Source organism: Trichoplusia ni, chromosome 2 (genome assembly GCF_003590095.1).
Source record: "Trichoplusia ni isolate ovarian cell line Hi5 chromosome 2, tn1, whole genome shotgun sequence".
Taxonomy (NCBI): domain Eukaryota; kingdom Metazoa; phylum Arthropoda; class Insecta; order Lepidoptera; family Noctuidae; genus Trichoplusia; species Trichoplusia ni.
The window spans coordinates 14,687,552-14,706,840 of record NC_039479.1 but is presented as its reverse complement, the minus strand read 5'-3'; the positions used below and the strand labels follow the sequence as shown (position 1 = coordinate 14,706,840).

The 19,289-nt window shown below is 33.9% G+C and overlaps 1 protein-coding gene across 1 annotated transcript; it reads left to right on the top strand.

Annotated features, from left to right (window-relative positions):
- Nucleotides 1-10,390: 10,390 nt before the first annotated feature.
- On the top strand, nt 10,391-17,693 carry LOC113508344 (suppressor protein SRP40-like). The gene is made up of 9 exons (XM_026891321.1): nt 10,391-10,903; nt 11,654-11,749; nt 12,263-12,293; nt 14,280-14,363; nt 14,501-14,578; nt 14,711-14,800; nt 15,274-15,375; nt 17,027-17,110; nt 17,521-17,693. Exons 2-9 carry the CDS (start codon nt 11,670-11,672, stop codon nt 17,569-17,571), a joined length of 600 nt encoding a protein of 199 aa, XP_026747122.1. The 5' UTR covers nt 10,391-10,903; nt 11,654-11,669; the 3' UTR covers nt 17,572-17,693.
- Nucleotides 17,694-19,289: the final 1,596 nt, after the last annotated feature.

Here is a 19,289-nt window from a genome sequence, read left to right as displayed (position 1 = left end):
AAGATCGCAATCTGGAACTCGGTGACCGAACCTCTGAACAATCGAGATCATGAGATTGAAGCTTAAAAATTGTCACGTTTCCTGTTTACGTCATCATTTCATTCAAAAAGGTTTAACTCGCAATTTAAATATAAGTTACGATATGGCAATAAATGTGAGCTTTGTGATTGCATTATTTAGGTACCTGGATACATTTTCCCCGGGAGTGGTGTTTGAGTTCCTAAGTGCACATAAAAACGTAAGCAATCAAGGGGCCAGATGTTTTTGCCAAGCACATAAACGGGAATGGCGTGAATTGCAATTAAGCTTGAGTTTCGATACCTTCAAAATATATGCAATAAAATTTATATTACCACTTCGGAACAAAACCTATTGTGAAAGTAGATAAATGACGTCACTCAGATATGTGACACGTAAAACAAACATAAACGTTTATTTAAGTATCTAACGCTGACGAGTTTTAAACATTTTTTTGAGGTCTAAGCTCAATTGCAACAAAAACCTGCGGAGTCCAAACATTCACCCCAGAGAGGTCCATAATAATATGACAATGGCCGCCTAATGTGATTAACATCGATTGTACAAGAACCGCCTCTGATTTAACTCAAACCTAACCTTGTTACAATTTCGCATTACTGATTAAAGGGAGAATTACGTTGAATTATACAGACGTTCTGTTTGCTTATTAGAACGTACTAGGCTGATCATTGGGCTATGAGTAGAGGGTCGTAGTATTACCTACTTACTGCATTGATTAGAGAAAAGATGGCTGTCTTCACAGATTGCGATGATGCAGTGGTCCGCAGAGTTCATTTGACATCCTCACTTGTATTTTAAATAGATTACTAAAAAACTGTAGTTTCTAGATGTAGAAAGAAATAATTATGTACAAAAGAAAATGATGCTGAGTTTTCTTCATGTCGATAGCCAAAAAACCCAAACTACATACGGAGTATTTTGTTCTCCGCAACTGTACGTTATTAATAAAAGAATACTGTACCTAGTTGGTCTTTTGATACATTTTCTAAGTTTTCTTTTACGATACCCACGGGAGGGTTAGATAGTGTATTCAAAGTCAAATTGCACGGCACACATAGGCAATATATATCATGTTGAGATCTGAAAAATAACAACAAGGAGTCACGGCATCACAAAATATTAAAACAGTTTTACTTTACGCATAAATTTAAGGGTCAATATTATAAAATATTGGTTAAGTTACAACCATTATAAGGTTATTGTTGAGCTGTTAAACTTTATTACCGATTTATTTTTCTTTGACATCAGAGATTTCGTAATGTTTGTCTTTTTATGAGCTTGTGAACAGTTTGTGTAATCGCTGTTTGATAGCGGCTATTTATTTCGGGTTCGCGCCCAAGTACCGATAAACTGTAATGATGTTGGAGCAAATGTATTAAAGTGTTTTTGTTTGTCAGGTTAAGTCCTTGCGACGTATCATAAGTGCTCCGGTACTCGTTTTCTAAGTAATCTGTATTTAAAATTCCAAGTTACTTATTATCTTGGCCATGCAAACAAAATAATAACATTCCCTTATCAGTTTCTTTTGTATGTATTTTTATATTTACGAATCGTTTGTCTCTGTGCCTACACTGTTTATTAGAGTAGGTGGTAACCAAAACAAATGACTTCTTTTGTTATAGATATAAATTGTTTTATATTTTTCCCTGACAGCGGACTAATTGATACAAAATGTTGGTGTTTTCGTCGGTGGTGCTAATAATAGTTTCAGTTTATTACTCGACCGAGTTCGCCCCGCACCGTGTGTAGGTGGTGTGTAGACAATCTAGTTTGTGGGAGCAGATGCTTACTGTATTCCAAGGAAAAAAAGGGAACATTGTGCTAACGATACTCCAAGGAAGATACAAATACTGTAAGAAATATTTATGGAGGTTTTTCGGAATGAAATCCCTAGGGAAAGCGGGACGCGACTTGGCCTCAGAAAATAGGGAAAAACACGTTTCAAATCCCACGCCACGTATAACTCTTAATACTGGGATTATAGAATGGCTTCTTAAGTCCTGGGTGCTAAAAGAAAGATAACAAGCAATTAGGATGCGGTGATAACGATATATAACTACTTGGCTTTCCTCTTTTTGCGTTAGTCCGGGTCTTAAATTCAAATTTATTTATTTTTGTTTATTCATAGGTTTAAGTTTAATTTTAAGCTGGGGATGAGTTCTGTGGTAATATTCTGTTAAACTAATAAAATCGGCCCCGATGAGGTGCTTACCTACGTTTTTTGCGTTCACCTGGGCCTCGTAAATATTACCCACGACCATAAAATGCATTAGTAAAGTCTGGCTTTGAATAATGCCTGCGCCGTTCTTTCCTGTGAGGGAAATAGCAGTATAAAGCAAGGTCATACGTTACCAGTTACGGTCCCCTGAAGTTTAAAAATAAATACTCGATGAGCACGTAAGCATGTAGAGCTTCGCATAAACCGTTATGATAGTGTCCGCTCTACGTCTTAATGTCTTTTATCCTTAGATACAATACTAAAAAGTTTTCTTGGACTTACTGTGAACCTATTTATTATTTAAAAAGTTTGTAGCTTGTAGTATTACTGTTATTCTTGGTTCTTGGTGAAAATTTGGGGTAAGCTACGAAAGAGGTAAGTTTTTGTTCACAGTAGTAATTGTTCAATGGTCTGCTATTTTTTCTCCACTCTTCCTAAAAATTCGAACGGTCTTTCGTAAGTTTAGGAGAAGTCATATAAGTTTATTATGATGACAGTTCACTCGCAGTTTTAATCGGAATCGACTAGTTACAGACATAATTGGAGTCTCAAGCATCGTGCTCAGCAGAGTGGTCTTCACACCAATATCCGTGCGTGATGTGCTACAGGTACGATTCGTACAAACAATTTTCTACTTTAAATGCGTGTTAAAGTAATGGCTAAGTCTTCAGGCGTCAAATTTTGACCAAAATTAATCTCCGTCAGTGAAAAAAAACGAGTAAAACAAAGCGGATAGCCTACCATACCCTTCCGAAACAGGTATAAAGGTTAACAGTAATTTATCTTATCTAGTCCTGAAGCACGAGACCAGCCTGATGCTAATTAAGTAATGGCTCCACAGGGACACATCGCAAAGGGTTCACATTAATTAATTAATGACCATTCATTCCGCCGATAAGTCTGAAGCGATAAATTTAAACTTGTTTCACTTGTATCCGATGTTCTGTTAATTAACATGTTTGTAATCCTTACAGGTGTTAAGTAAGTTGAGAAGAACTGCGCTTATCGGTTCGATATCTTCGGACTCGTCGCTGGAATTATGTTCTCGTTTATTATGTTCTTAGGGTTCCGTATCGGAAACGAAAACCGCGATAACATTATTAAAGCTCTGCTGGCTGTTCGTCTGGTTGTCACTGGGTCATGTCTCATGAAAGCTAAATAGTATACACTACCAAGAAGACAAAGATTTCTTTTTCTTAAAAAAAATCGACGTTAGCAACGATGCTAAGGACATAAAATATATGATGGATGGCATGTTTATTTTGCAATTTGCTTTTTTTTTACGCCCTCTGTTTCGCGGGTCCGATGCACATTTGAGCGATCTCATTTTGGAATTAAATTAAATATAAAAAAAGTGTTTCATTTGATGATATTATTGCACTGGTTACGAGTGGGGTGTTCAAGTTTGAGATAAAGTTAAGTGAGTATTCGATTAAGTTCCCAGAGTTCACGTTAAACTTTAGAAACGTTTGGACCTTTATCAGGTTTTCTAGCTTCAAAAGTTCTTACTTATAAATTATTTTGGAAATCTAATATAGTAACTATTTCATACATTTTAGCTTGTCAAGGTTTTTAAAATCACCGTACTTTGTTTTGGGGTAACATATAGATATATAGATTTTTGCTTCCAGTTAAGTATTATGTATATATACGTTAATTTAATTTGACATAATATTTACAAATACGATTAGATTCATAAACTTAATTGCGTTGTAAGTATGTCACGACTGTTGTATTTGATAGGGCCTAATTAAAAGTGTTTAATTAATCACAATTACTATCGTAACTTGAGTATTATTTGGTTTTAGAAATTATTAAATAAATGAATATTATTTTCAACTTTCTTCGTTTCAAAACGTTCATAAATAAAAGTAGTGCTCTATGTTTACTATATTCTATATATTTTTATAAATATATTAATAAAAATAACTACAAAGTGAAAACAAAGAATTTGAACAAATTCACATTATATTTAACAACCTAAATTTTCACATTAATAAGGAATAAAGACACTTTAATATTTTTAAATGAAATTGCTTTCCATGTTATAATTTTTTTACATATTTAACTTATCCACTGTACTGCTACTGTATGTACTAAAATGGAGTTATATCCAAAGTAAATAATCAATTGTTTACTAGTTGTAAAACAACCTTCACTAGCATAGACATTATTCACTATGTGATAAGACGATTTTCAAAATTTTATAACCAAACAAAATTACATTTTCAAACTTAAACGAAAGTCAAAGGGCGACGAAATATTCCAGACGGATAAAAATTTATAGCGAATCGGTTCGACAGGAAATATTGAAGAAGTTAGATTGAGGAAGTGACGACATTGTTATTATCGCCTCAATCCTGCCCCTGCTCTGAAACAATCTTTGGCATTCTCGTTCCGATCGCTCGTCGGGCAGTAAAATCTCTGTTATGATTCCCATCGCCGACTTTCATCTTTAAATATTATTTTTCCAATTTCACAAACGTCTTCTCGTAATAAAAACTTCAACTACAATCCTAATGGACATGTGTTTATGAAACTTCCATTCCTCTTTAAATAAAAGCGAGTGTATGTTTGCCCTGTGGTGTGGAAATAATTTTTCAAGACAAAACAATTGGCCTTAGTTTAAACACTGCTCGCTCGCAACTGAAGAGGGCGGAAGCGAAAATTTCAGCTTTTCACCGTGAATTTTTTGTCGTACTTATACCTAAAACAAAGCGTAATGACCCGCACGGCACGCATTTGTTCGGGAACAATCCGAATAGGCCATTTTTCATGTGGAACAATTGAGGGCGGTACTCCGACACAATTGGCAGAGTATTTTGTCAAGCGGTTGTCGTACGAGACTCGAGCGCACAACATAATAAGTGCACTCCACACGCCCATTTGCTTAGTCGAAAGAACAACAGGAGGCTGTATTACTTACACACATCAACTCTACTCTACTTTACCCTAATTATTTCCTTTTCCAAACATACCGTTGTGATATTGGAAGATTTTCCTTGTCAAATAATGTGTGTGGCATGAAATGTCGTCCATGAATGACCAACAAGTGATAAAAGTAGAAAAATAACGGGAACAATAGAAACACATGTATTATTTATGATATTAATCACCTGACAAAGTATGTTGCCCGCCGATAGGGCATAAAATCTCGCCTCTTATGATTTCATGGCTGCCCGAGGCACTGCGCTGGAATTTTTCGTTTTATTTTATGATGCCGAGCACTGTCGCGGAGAAATATTGGCTCAGCGGAATAGCTCGTAAAGAAAGCCGTTTTCTTTCCACGGGGTTACGCACCGCAACTACATCACCGCCTTCTGCTTACATTTTATTATTAGGCCTCATCCAGATTTTATGTCATACGAGATTTCATTTTTAATTAGGTGTGCAGGCGAAACACGCCATGTAAATAAACAGGGTTGGAAGGAATATTGAAAGCAGTTTACATAAAAACACTATCAAAGATTAAAAGGAAAGTTGTGCATTAAGTAGTTTTTCAATCGGCGGTCCTTTCGGTAGCGGCCGGCGGCGGGCGGACGGCGCGCGGTGCGCCCGGATTGTACCAAGGTTCGCATTTTCCCGGTTCGACTCACCGATCCTTTTTCCTCGCACATCATTATTCAAGTTAAGTGGACAGGCCCCGGTCAGGTTAGTGGATGAGTAACAAAAATTCAGGGGGTTGAACACAAATCGGAATATCGTATCATGAAAGGTCAGACACATGTGTGGGGTAGAATCTCTTATTATGCTTTGAGATTGATGCAGAATAATGGGTTACAAGTTATTTATGTGTAACGAGGATTGTTAGTGAGATTTGGATTTACTCAACATAATTTTAGCATAGTTTTATTTAACTTCTGTTTTTTGAAATGGTTGATATACACTTTTGCAATGAGTTAATCTCCACAATAAGTCAATACCATGAGATAAAATTCACCCTTTGAAGCATACAACTTCAAACACCTCCAAAAGCTCACACATCAAAAATATGTACATTTAGACGAGGAACCAGCCGGAGTACATATCTAGCGCAGCAAGTATTCATGAGACAAGTAATAGTGTCCCAGATCCCTTGGCTGTCACAGTGTGGCGTGCGCCGTGGATGGCGCAGGCCATTTGCGAAAATTCAACAATACCATTGAATTTCTCCTGAGACCGCTCCTCAGCCGTCTCCATAATAAGCTAAACAGATGTCGACTGGATACGTCGATCCGTGATCAATAGTTGTATTGAATTATTGACAGTACGTTACTAACAAAAACTGTTGAAACGGAACAAGTATTCCTCCATGTAAGATATTTTCTTCTTAAATTGTATGACCCTTTTCTTCTGACTCAAAATGACGAAGTTATGAACGAAAATTGAATTCTTGTATAGAATAAGCTTGATCATTTATTGCATGTATACCTATATGTTTATATGTATATGAAAGTAGTCAAGGTCCAGAAATCGATAACCCAAATGGGACCAATCAAAAACATCCGGCAAAACATCGAACAGATTACCTGTCCAACGATATTATCTCCGAAAAATAATTGCTAATTAAACATAATAGGCGGGTGAGGTGCGAATCGGGCAAATGTGTAATAGGTACAGCTAACGTAAGGCCGATGTCGGTCGTTAACGTAATGTGCCCGCGACTGAGAGATGGCCAGCGATGTGATCGTGTAATTAACTTATAAGCATTAAATAAATGAACAGATATTATTACTACATGTTTTTTTCTTAACTGACGCAATATCCCAGGCGGCTTTGCTGATGGATCCGCAATCATTCAAAATGTCTATTTGAGGTACTTTATGTTTCGCGCAGAATACGATAACGTTCGTTAGTTATCATTAAGTTATTGAAATCCTGTTTAGTTTTAGCCACTTTCCAAAAGCATCGCATTGATCCGTAACCTAATACACTCCTCGTTACCATTATTTAACATGTACTCTTATAACGGAAAATATGAATAGTATAGTAGGCATAGGTTCTATATTTAATACTGTTTTATCTGCTAATCAATAAACTTCGTTTTGCGAGACCAACTCGCACTTGATCACCTTTTAAACGGAAATAGAACAAAAACTATTAATTTGTAAAAAAAAATCATACAAATTCACCAGAGAAAGAAACATACTTATTGCATAATAAAGGTTTGTAAAACAACACAAAATACTTAAAAATACTATTTCTCTAACTGAGAGATAGAACCTTGCCGAGATTTATAGACGGCGAGGTCACTTGAATAATGTCTCGCAAATGTTAATTATGTAGAATGGGGATACGTTCATTAATTCGACTTAAAGCTCCTTCAAGACGTGTACCCGTATTTGTATATACATACAAACGACAATAGTTAACAAAACGTCTTTAAATGTATATGTTAAACATAAATAAGAATATTTATTTTTATTTTATAGGGTTTTGATCACGACCTAAATGCAATGAGTTAAGATAATTTGTGCAACGTAATGTTTCTTTCGATACAAGGTATTGTCATTTCTAAGGAATGCAAATGTTAGTATTTTAAAAAGCAAGGGTAAAAGTATAAAACGTATTTTAAGGTTGTATCTACAATATATTAAGCCACTTAACCTGATTTGTCCTGATTAAGAGTAAATACAAGCTCGCACAGTCCTCCACACAAAACGCTGTGTGACGAGAGCTCGTTTAATTTTCTCAACGCTTAACTATTTCAATATTTGCTGCAGAAGTAATTAAATGTTGGCAAAATTATACAATTATCGCTCGTGTATAAATGGCTTTTGAATTACGGTTTTTATCCAACTTCGTTGAAGGTTTTTTGCTAACTCCACGTTTATTAACTCATTTAAATGTTGTTCGTAAAGCAGTGTTAACTAAGAAGTTTAATCATTTAGCAAACGAAATCTGTATTCTTGGTATCAACGAACATAGTTTAAATTTTAGGAATGACTCCCAATTAAGCGTTTTAATTAAACAGACTTGGATAGTATTTCAAAAACAGTTTTGTGTTGGCTAACGTTATCCTGTAAGTTACCTGGAACTTCGTCACACAGGACAAAATAATATAGAATGGACTACGGATAATATAATTAACTCTGAACTAACAGAAGCCCAACAAAATAAACCTCCCAGATTTTAAATGAACCCACTTAGGTATATAAACTTTCCATTCGTTAGTGGAAACTTATTGGATGCAAATTCAAAATTATTCTGCTGTATTATTTAATAGCCTCTCGAAAACCGCAACGTTTAGCAATTCGTTTAAATGGGGAAACGATTATAGATAAATATAGTTTGAATGGATACCGATAAATTCGGTTTCACGGTGGAGGTTTATTCGTTTACGTAAACTTTGAGATTGGCTCTAACAAGGCTGGGAGAGGCGGAGAGAACGCCGGTGATTTCTACTCTTAAAATCCAATTTAAATGCATTCCTCTGTGCCACAGGAGGGCCCGCCGATACGCCCCGGGGGCCAATTAACTTATTCATCCTTAACATTTCATTGCTCAACTTGGATACTACTTTTACGCTTTAGGTACTTTCCACGTCTCATCCTTATGGGTACGGTATGATTACCTGTCGTTAAGTCCTACCCTTGAATTTGCATTATAAATACTTTGCGACCTGCACCTCTTTCTTATCTTGGTATTGACTTCGGTTCGCTAATAAAGTTGAACCCGCGCTTTGAGTTGATTCCGTTTTATTAGCTTTTATTTTTATTTTACCAATGCTTTTTTTGTTTTCTAAAAGTTTTAAGATGGGTGGCATTACAGACAAGGCTTTTTCACATGATTTTTTTATTTAACATCTTATTGAGATTGGTAGTTAAAGAAGTCGATTTTTTTGGAACCCAAACTTTTCTTTCGACTATAACAGAATTGGATAAAAAGTTTCGTTTTCTTTCCAACCGAGATGACATTATCAGGTATGAAAGTGATCCAAGATGTCATTTCCAAAGTCTTCCGAAGTCATTTAAAATGCAATTTGAACAGCCTAATAGAAACGTTCTCACTAAGAATTGTTGCAAAGTGTAATGGGTTCAGGTGAAATTAACGCAGAAAAATAGGAAAAGTTAGAACGAGTTTCCCGCCAAGGTTTTTTGCCTTTGCCAAGTAGCGCTGTGATTGTAAACCGGTGAATTTATAATGCTATTTTCGAACTCCACTTCATCGAGAAGTTTTAAACCGGTTCATAATTTTACTTGGAAGTACGTAACGTTTAGCATTCGGTAAGGTATGAATAAATTCAATAAAACTTTACGTATATGAGAACGATTTATGAAGTTTGTTGGTTACGTTTATATTGGTTTCCATGGAGCGGCGGCAAAAAGAACAAACCGTGGCATTCTTCTTTGTGAAAGCCGCGGCTAATGTGACGAATGAGCTTCCTGTTTTGCTGAATTTTCCAAATGACTGTTTCCGTATCTGAATCGTTGGAAGGGGTTGAAATGATTTATCCTGGTGGAAATATCACACCATCTCCCTTTATTTATGCAATTTTTTACAGAACCGTATCGAAGCTGATATTTCAAGGGCTATTGAGTAAAACCCGCAACTGATTTTATTCAATAACAATAATTTAATGTTTTACTCTATTAGGTTGCTAGTAAACAAAACTATCGTTTTATTACAGTTTTCGGTAATCCTCTTATTGTACCATTTTTCTTTAAACCGATGACTCAAATCTCTTAACCGCCACATCACTTATCTTATAAACAACATTAGGAAGACATCAACATAACACGTAAAATTCTATTCCCCAATTGAATTATGGATAAAAAATAAAAGCTTGCTTTCAGACGTCTCTCGGACCCTATTTATCTGAAAAGGATGCGATGACTCAAGCAGATTCACGATATCTGCGCCCGCCGCGGATTACTTTGCAAGTCTTTTCTACGAGAGGCCAGTATCATCACTACTTAAGGATATTAAAATCCCCTATTTGTGTAAGAAGCTTGTTTTCTCGCTGACTGTGGAATGTTTATCGAATAATCCTGATAAAGCTGAGTGAATTGAGCGGACACAATACATTGTCATAGAATAAGTACAAAGATATGAAATAATAAACATTCATGTTTCGGCATTTTTGATCTCTCTGATCTCCAAACAAAGGGTATGTATGCAAGCTATGTTAAATTGGCCATTTCGTTAATTGATAAAATATATTTTTGCATTATTTTTCTATTCATTTTTTGTATCCTTTTAATATATACAGTAACAAAATACTCGTTTTAAACATTACTCTGTGATGAACAAAATAAAACATTATCACAATTTTGATTCTGTTTATTTTGACCTTACATTAAGAATGATTAAGGAAAAAAACATTATTATTTACGAATATAACCTATCATTCGATAACGCAAGACTTTAAATCACTAAGATATTACTACGTCTTATATAATTAAGTATAAATATTATAATATTTTGTCCCCTGAAACAGTTGTTGATTGCGCGTAACTTAGCAAAGATCAGCGTTATCGAACTGACCTTAGTTCTTAGCCCTAAAGTTAAGTAAATTTGACCTGATTTTAAAATATATCGAGTGATAAATACAAAAGTTCAGTCTGTTCAATCAGCTAGATACGACAACTAAAGGTTTCGGAATCAAAGTGAAGTTTTGTGCAAATCTTAAATCTAGTGTTCGTATCCAAGTTAAGGAAGTAAAAAGTAAGTATCGATGTGTTATTAATACATTTATGTATCTTGAATAACAACATTTTTTTAAGTAGGAACCGAATCATTTTGTTTTGAAAACTCTTCCAATAGAAATCTTTAAAGGCTATCGAACTAGCTTTATGAGGATAAAGCTATGTTGCTATGTTGAAATTTGTTCTCAAAAATTTTAGGAATGCAACGATGATAATTTATTTCGTATTCTAATTCCTTGTACATTTATCATGTTAATTAAACTTTTAAACTTGATCCTTGTTTGGTGATCTGAAATAATCAGAAATTAATCATAAAACAGTTAATTGCAGACTACGAAATGTTGGTTTCTGAATTGAATGCTAGTTTTATTGTGGACCATTTAGCTACTTGGTTCTATGTCCATTACCTCGACTCGAACTTTCGTTCTTCGATACCCAGTTTTGACAATAATTAAAACATTACGCTGTTTCACTTTTACCCATTTGTCCAACATATTTTGTAAGGAATCCTTTCAGATCTGATGTTTTAAATGATATTTTAGAGTAAAATAAAAAGTCTATTATTTTTGTACTTACCTCGTTTAAATAACAATAATACCTTAATAGATTGTGAGAAGAGAAAACGTTCAGTCTTAAAAAAAACGGTGTTTAGTTTTGTATTAATAAGATAAGGATAACGTTAGCCCTTAAATATTTAATTGACGCAAACTGTAAAGAAGGGAATAAATCAAACTGATCATTTTTTTAAACAACATTCGTATGTTTGCAGACCTTCAAGCATCAAGATGAATAAAACCTTATTACTCCTAGCGTCTACACTTCTGGTCTCGCTCGCCATACTGTCCATTACCGAAGCCAGATCATGGTAAGTGTTTCACGCATTATTAACGGTCGGTATTTAGGACCGAGTTTACCGACCGACCGTACGACCGTCTGGGTCTAACACAGGCGCTATCCCACTATCCTACAGGTCTGGATCTAATTCCCACTTCGACCGAACTGTAATTGGGTTTCTTTATGTGTTGTTTCGAAGTTTTCGATCCAAATTGGAATTGTACCTAATAATGGGTGATGTGCTTGTTTCCTAATGTATTTGGATTTTTACAAGGCTTAAGGTTTTTTAAGTGAAGTAGAAGAGCCCTGTTCTTTTTATACTAACAGATGATGTTATCTTAAGGAAAATACGTTTGTTATATTAATTATCACTATGGTGACCTTAACCTGAAAAGATTGACATTTCCGAGTAATCTATTGCTTATTATTTTTAATCTTATTTTTGTACATGCGTACAATCTTATTTTTGTATTTTATAAATAACTAATTATGAATAAGTAAACTTGATGTTTGTAAATATTAAAATTATTGTGTTATTTTTCAGCAATCTCGAACGTTCGCGGTGCGACAACGATGTAAGTTCATTTAAATACTGAAATGTATGTTTAATTAAGTAAAATAGTGTGAAATAAAAGCGAGCTTGGAAAACAGCAAATAATTTTAAAAGATAAGGCAAAAAGTTACGAATTACGATATTTTTATTCCTTCATTTCTCGTTTGGACGAAAAGATGTATTTAAATCATTTATAGTTATTTGAATGAAAATAGAAACCAGAAAATACACCTAATATTACGTCTATGACGCCAACTCGCCAAATGATCGTACGTGTTTGCCCCTTTGTAATAAATAGTAATGATTTTTTAAGTTTGCTTACTCATTTTTCGCAATTCCGACTCACTTTACACATTTAATAGACCATTAGACTAATTACTTTTTACTTTCTCTCTGACGCTAGCAACTCGCTAGGATTTCGGTTATACATATTTATTCGATTTTCAGGTTCGATTATTCGGTTATATACTAGCTGTTGCTCGCGACTTCGTAAGCGGGGTTAGAAGAAATAAGTTATGATTTATACCTGCCCTGTTTTTTCTACATTTTCCATTGTATCTTCGCTCCTATTAGTCGCAGCGAGATGGTTTATAGCCTAAAACTTTCCTCGGTGAATGGTCATTCAACACAAAAACAATTTTTCAATTTGAACCAGTAGTTCCTGAGATTAGCGCGTTCAAACAAACTCTTCAGCTTTATATATTAGTATATATATAGATTATATAGATTCAAAAATTTACCTCATTTGACGAAGTCAGATAAAACTACCCCATGTGTTGAAACAAAGTTATAGCTACTTCCATAGCAAATTTCATCGAACTCGGTCCAGCCTTTTGGGCGTGAAGAGACGCATACGTACAAACACACTCAAATACTTTCACATTTATAATATAAGTTTGATAAAACAATACTTCTGTATTCACTTAAGATTGTTCGTCTTTTTAGTTAAAGCCATATTTATATTCACAATTCTAAAAGATTTCTCTAATGTGAGCCTTCAATAAGAAACTCTGCTTTAAAAGCGAATTTCAATCATTCTATTTTTTAGCCAGTTATACAAGCCATAATTTATTCAATAATAAGCAGTTTGTGATAAACAGTAATGAATAATCGGTTATCAAAAGTTATGTTTAGGAGTTATATTCAGAGCAGATCGCGGGTGAAGGATTTGTTAGTGTATGCTATCATTAAATTACGCGACCGTGTTATTGTAACCCACAAACCATCTGAGTTGGTATCATGTTTATGCAATATTTATAGTTTTAATATAATACAGAATCCATCAAATAGTCAGATAGATTCACGCGGAAATTTAGGGATAATTCTGTTATTTTTTGCATATACCGTTAGACATACGAACATGTTTTATTTGAATTTAGATAAGATGCCTGATTAAGTAAATGTTAATTTTTAGTTAGTTTTTTTAAATCCTACGTGTCGATGAAACTTAAAAATGAATTAAGTTTAAGGATAAATATGTTTTGTTTATTTACTCTCTAGATTATAATGTCGTTCAGTCACGCGTAAAGAGTTGTAAACTTGAGGTTCAGAATGCGATTTCCGTCTAAAGTTTAATTAAAATTTTAATATAGTTGCACAAACTATTATAGTTATTAATTTAAACTATGGTTTATCCGGAATGGCTTTGGTTTAGTTTTCTATTTGACAAGTATGTAAAGTATAAAAACAATACTTCTTAGATTTTACTAGTAAGGCTTAGGGTTTACCAACATGAGTGAGCATGCAAAGTATTTAATTTGGTACATGTTAAAAAGCAATAAAATTGTCGTTATATGTAACCAGTGACGGTTTGAGTTAAATACTAAAATTTGCCAACTGAATGGTGGCAAAAGTCTGCAATAATCGATGATCATGTAACGGTTTGGACCTTTAACATTTGCCAACACTTGGGATTTACTAGAAAATCTAAGGATTTACCGTAGTTCGAGCTTTTACAGAAACACACATACATACATAGACGTACTTCAGTTAACTTTATTTTTTATAGAAAAAGAACAATTGTGATGACTCCAGCTCCTCTTCATCATCATCATCATCGTCATCAGAAGAAGACGACAACCGTTGTGGCAATGTGAGTTTAATAGCAATTTTTAATCGACTTCAAGAAGAAGCTTGTTTTCCATTCGTTCCATTTATTTTGGTATCGAGAGCCAAAGATTATACATAAGCACGGACAAAGCTAACGGAACATAAAACTCATTTTCACAGAAATGTGGTGATGACTCCAGCTCTTCGTCGTCATCGTCATCTTCATCATCTGAGGAGAGTGGCAAAAAGTGTAGCAGTGTATGTTATTATCATAATCAATATTATTTATAGTAGATAATTATAAATCTAGTATCGTTAAGTGTGACTTGCAAATATTAAGTAGGGAGTAAACTTAATATTGTTTAATGTTTAGTCTGTTCATTCTTACAGAAAAGAAGAAAAGGTTGTCGAGGCGATGACTCCAGTTCCTCATCATCGTCATCATCATCATCTGAGGAAGACGGCAACAAGTGTAGTAGTGTAAGTTAATCACATAATTAAAATCAGTTATATATGCCAGTGCTGCATCATATCTTAGCCATATGGGTGCGGTATCGCTTTGAGTCTTAGACTTTTAACGTGGTTGAAGCAAGGCCCTTCCTTCCACATTAGTCTGTGAATGTTACTTTATAAGGTGGTGGATCGAACCCTGCACACTTGAGTATCTTTACGAGACCACAGAGAGTGTAGCTTGCATGCTACCTCTTCAATAATACATATAACACATTCCTCAACTATCTCTTCTTCTTTTAAATTACGTAAAACTTTTGAATATGAGTATTAGATAACTGTTAGACATAGTAATATATTTCTAAACACAAAGGTACATATTGCATGTAAATTACATCCAGGCACGGTCTTGCTCACATAAACTTACAATTACCCTGGGTGTACCACTAGACAACAAGGCCAATCTAAGTAATTTGAAAACAATTTTGTATTTTTATTTTTAGCAAAGAAAAAAAGGTTGTAAGGACAGTGACTCCAGTTCATCATCATCATCCTCATCATCATCATCATCATCATCAGAAGAAGACAGCAACACATGTGGCAACGTAAGTTACATATAAGTTATTTATTAGATTCGACGATGCAAGCAAGTAGTTACGGTTTATAAAGTAATTTTTGTAATTTAAAAAACTAATTTTCGGTGGATGGTGGTTTTTCATTCTCTCCTTTATAAAGATACGAGGAACCTTTTACCACATTCTAAGTGCTTCTTGAAACCTCAATCTAATTTTTGAAGACCTATCTATAGATAAGCCACAATAATGGGAATGGGTGAAAACAATGGGATTTCGGTTATAAGTTTTATTGATTTTCGATAGCATAGTTTTGGAAAAAAGTGGTTGTACCGACTGACGGACAGATATGATGAATTCAAAAGAATTTTTGGCTACATAACCTGAAAAAGATGATTTCGCTCAAAGTGACTGTGAAAGTCACAAAAAGGTTAATTCTATTTTACCCGATTAGTATTAGTTGAAGGATTTCCAAATTGAACAGTGCTTGATACTTTAACCCAGAAAAATCAAACGCAACTTACTCTCATAGTGAGGGTACTGACAAAAAATATGCTTCTTTAGCAAAATAAACAGAAGTTTATTAACCAAGTAAATTATATTACTCTTATATATTTCAATGAAGTAGGTCAAATAATGACGGGTATTTTTTACGATGTCAATGAATGAACTATGCGTCTAACGACCCAATGACGTTTGACCACAAGGTGACGTCAAATGGTAAACACAATTATTACCTACGTTGTTATAACATGTTTATGTTGTTATTATGCAAGTAATATCTGTTTTATTGCATAGGGAAAACAAATGAACTACGTAAATTATTGATTCTCATAGCTATATCCTTAATTTGGTTTCATCTTTATGATTTTCTTGTCTATTTGTGACGTGTTGCGTTGTACAGACATATCTTTAGAATTATTAAGTAAGATGTTAATGGAAATAATACCAGTTTCGAACACATTGCATTTGATACGATTATTTTTTATAGTATAAAAAGGTCCAGGTTACATTTTGTGTTTAGCAAGTAATGCATTCCGGTCAACCCCGCGTAGGACAAGAATTTGTGTGACACAAAAATTACATTCTTTAAAGCGGGCGAAGTTTTTTTTTCAATATGGGGTATACAGTCAACAATGTAAAAATCATGACAATATTCCTCATTACGGGCAAAAAGAAAATAGCGCGGTGACATAGTTTCGTAAGTATTCAGTCCGTGGTATAAGCCAACATACTAAGCTACATCCTAGGGGAAATCAGAATTTGCAGTATGAATAATTAGGCAAAACCGTTAAAAAACGCAGCGTAAAAATAGCGAGGATTAAAACAGCTAGAACGTAATAAAATCTTGCCTTTACACGTATTAATGTTAATCCTTTTAAGCTTTGGGAACGAAATACCTACATTAGCTACCTACTTCAATTTGTTAGCAGAATGCTACAGTTATAAGTTTCTTGGAGCGAGGTTCAATTGCGGCTCTAATGAGCAATAATGATGAAACTGTTCCCTAACTTTCACCGCGTTTTATTTACACTTTAACAGGTATTAAATTCGTCTTGTTTTACTGCGACACAAACTTTTATCGATTTATGTTTTTAATGTGATTTAATAGCGATGCTTCTGAATTAGGTATTATAATGGTTCTCTATTAGAATTGATTTTGTAGCAAACATTTTTGTTTCAGAGTAAGAATAAAGATTCTTCTTCGTCGTCATCATCATCATCATCTTCATCGGAAGACGACAACAGCAATGATTGCGGGAAAGCAGTAAATATTAAATTACTCATTAGTTTATAAACAATACATAAGTTGTTTTTTTGAATTACAAGTCAAACAAAACTTAAAATTTTGTAATTTTGTTTTAAAATTAGTTTGCTTACAAAACATTTATGTAAGCGCACACAGTATACTTAAAAAGTTTTGTACAAATATGACAATCACCAAATTGGCATACAAGACTGGACGCCACACAAATCTTATTTTGAGTATTTGTTGCATTAGGAATACATGAACTAAGAAAAATATAACTTGAAGCTATCACGGTTTATGAGATACCCGATAACCGACAGACAGCCGTGCTTCCGTAACAGTATTCCGTGTTTCCCCTTTAGTACCGAACCCTAGAACCATTACCTGCAAACAAAATAACTGTATTCATTTAATTATTATTGTTTCAGGGTAAGAAGTCCAAACACTTGAAGAGAGGTTGTAGCGGCGTAAAGAACTAAAATTTGAACACTGTGTTGTATGAGGTGCATCGATTGTAGACCCTAAGTGTTAGTTAACAAGATTCATTGTGACATATTAATGATATTACCTATGTAAATGTATTAATAAAAATTGTTGGTTATTAATTGTTTTATTGACTTCTCTAAGCGAACCTCGGTGCTAAATTACATTTTTATTATTAAAAGTTTTGTGTACAAAGTTTATTATCTATGTAATAAATATACATCAAAATAGTGTAACCTGTTTCCTGCTAATCTTTATCTAAAGCTAGTCTAAGCACACACTGGTTATATAAGCAATTAAAAAATCCTCTTTTTGTTGTGAAATTACATGGGAATATAAAAAAATATGTAAGAAGGTTTGTCAAAAAGTAAAACATTTTAAATTATTGGCATAAAATTTGTGTTAAATCAATTATGATACTGCTAAACTTGCATTTCAATAGAATACAGAAGTACTTTATTTAATTAATATAGATAATTGTGATCCGTTTATCAGTATTCTATAAATTAGATACACTTTTGTTTGTATTACAAAATGCAACACAATGTACTATTACTAGCTATCATTCTCTTTGTTGCTATTCATTGAATTTATTATTAATTTATTAACAACGTAAACGTTATTATTATCAACGTCACAATATCGCTAGCGTCAAACTAACTTTTGTATGATTTTGTATAAATGTAAACGTGTTACGTTTAATTAAAATATTATACCCAGAGGTAGGTATTTTAATCACGAAATGCCTTTATGTGCAAACCAGTGAGTGGCATTTTTCACTCAACGGCGTCAGTTATGGCACAAAGGACATGGCATATTCTTTTATATTGTGTCCGATGTTGCCAGCTAGCGTTTGTACGGGCCTTTGTTAAACACTCATGTATTGACTCGAACTATATTCATATAACAACTCTACAAAGCATTTTTAAGGACAATATTTGAAATGGACTTCAACGTTTGATAATTAAAGATCTTAATTTGAATAATATACAAAAGTTAAAATCCTTTTGAAATGTTAACAAATACCTACATATAATAAAAACAGCTCGTTTTTATATAAAAAAACAATTAAACAAATAGCTTCATACAATCCTTCCAGGGTTACAAAAAGGTTTTAAAACTGCAAAATAATTTTAAAAGCTGCTTTGTTGTGAACAGTAAAAAGGTCGTCTTACTCAAATCAAAGGACTCAAACTTCACAGTACAAATGGTCAGTTTCCCAGCAAAAAATAGGTCTATCTTGTACCGAAACGAAACGAAAACGAATGAAATCGCTGAAGCGAATTTGTATTGCGGGAGCGGCTAACGAGGATTTCAGCATGATGAACTATGAGAGCCCTTTATTCGGCCAGCGTAATCATCAATTAGGTAGTTATTACATAGCTACTCAAATCACGGACCTGTTTGTTTTATAATAATGTTGATGCTTTAACTTTATCAGGACTCTTTCGGGATTTACACATTTTGGAATAACCTGTAATCGTTGTGGAATATTCACAAGAGACGTGAATGCTCTGTCTGTTTTTCATAATTTGGGTATAAACTAGGGTTAATTGTCTTGATAGACTAGAAGATTGATCATCAGACATAGGAACGTATACGCGTGTCATATAATAACTACCAGACAGTATGCTATTATACAACAACAATTGTAGCCATACTTTTTTATACTCAATTGGTAATAGAAGAATTGATGGAAGTCAATTGGCGCAAT

Coding starts and splice junctions, on each gene's coding strand:
- LOC113508344 (XM_026891321.1), top strand. CDS start 11,670: ATGAATAAAACCTTATTACTCCTAGCGTCTACACTTCTGGTCTCGCTC. Junction 11,750..12,262: donor ATTACCGAAGCCAGATCATG/GTAAGTGTTTCA, acceptor GTTATTTTTCAG/CAATCTCGAACGTTCGCGGT. Junction 12,294..14,279: donor GTTCGCGGTGCGACAACGAT/GTAAGTTCATTT, acceptor TATTTTTTATAG/AAAAAGAACAATTGTGATGA.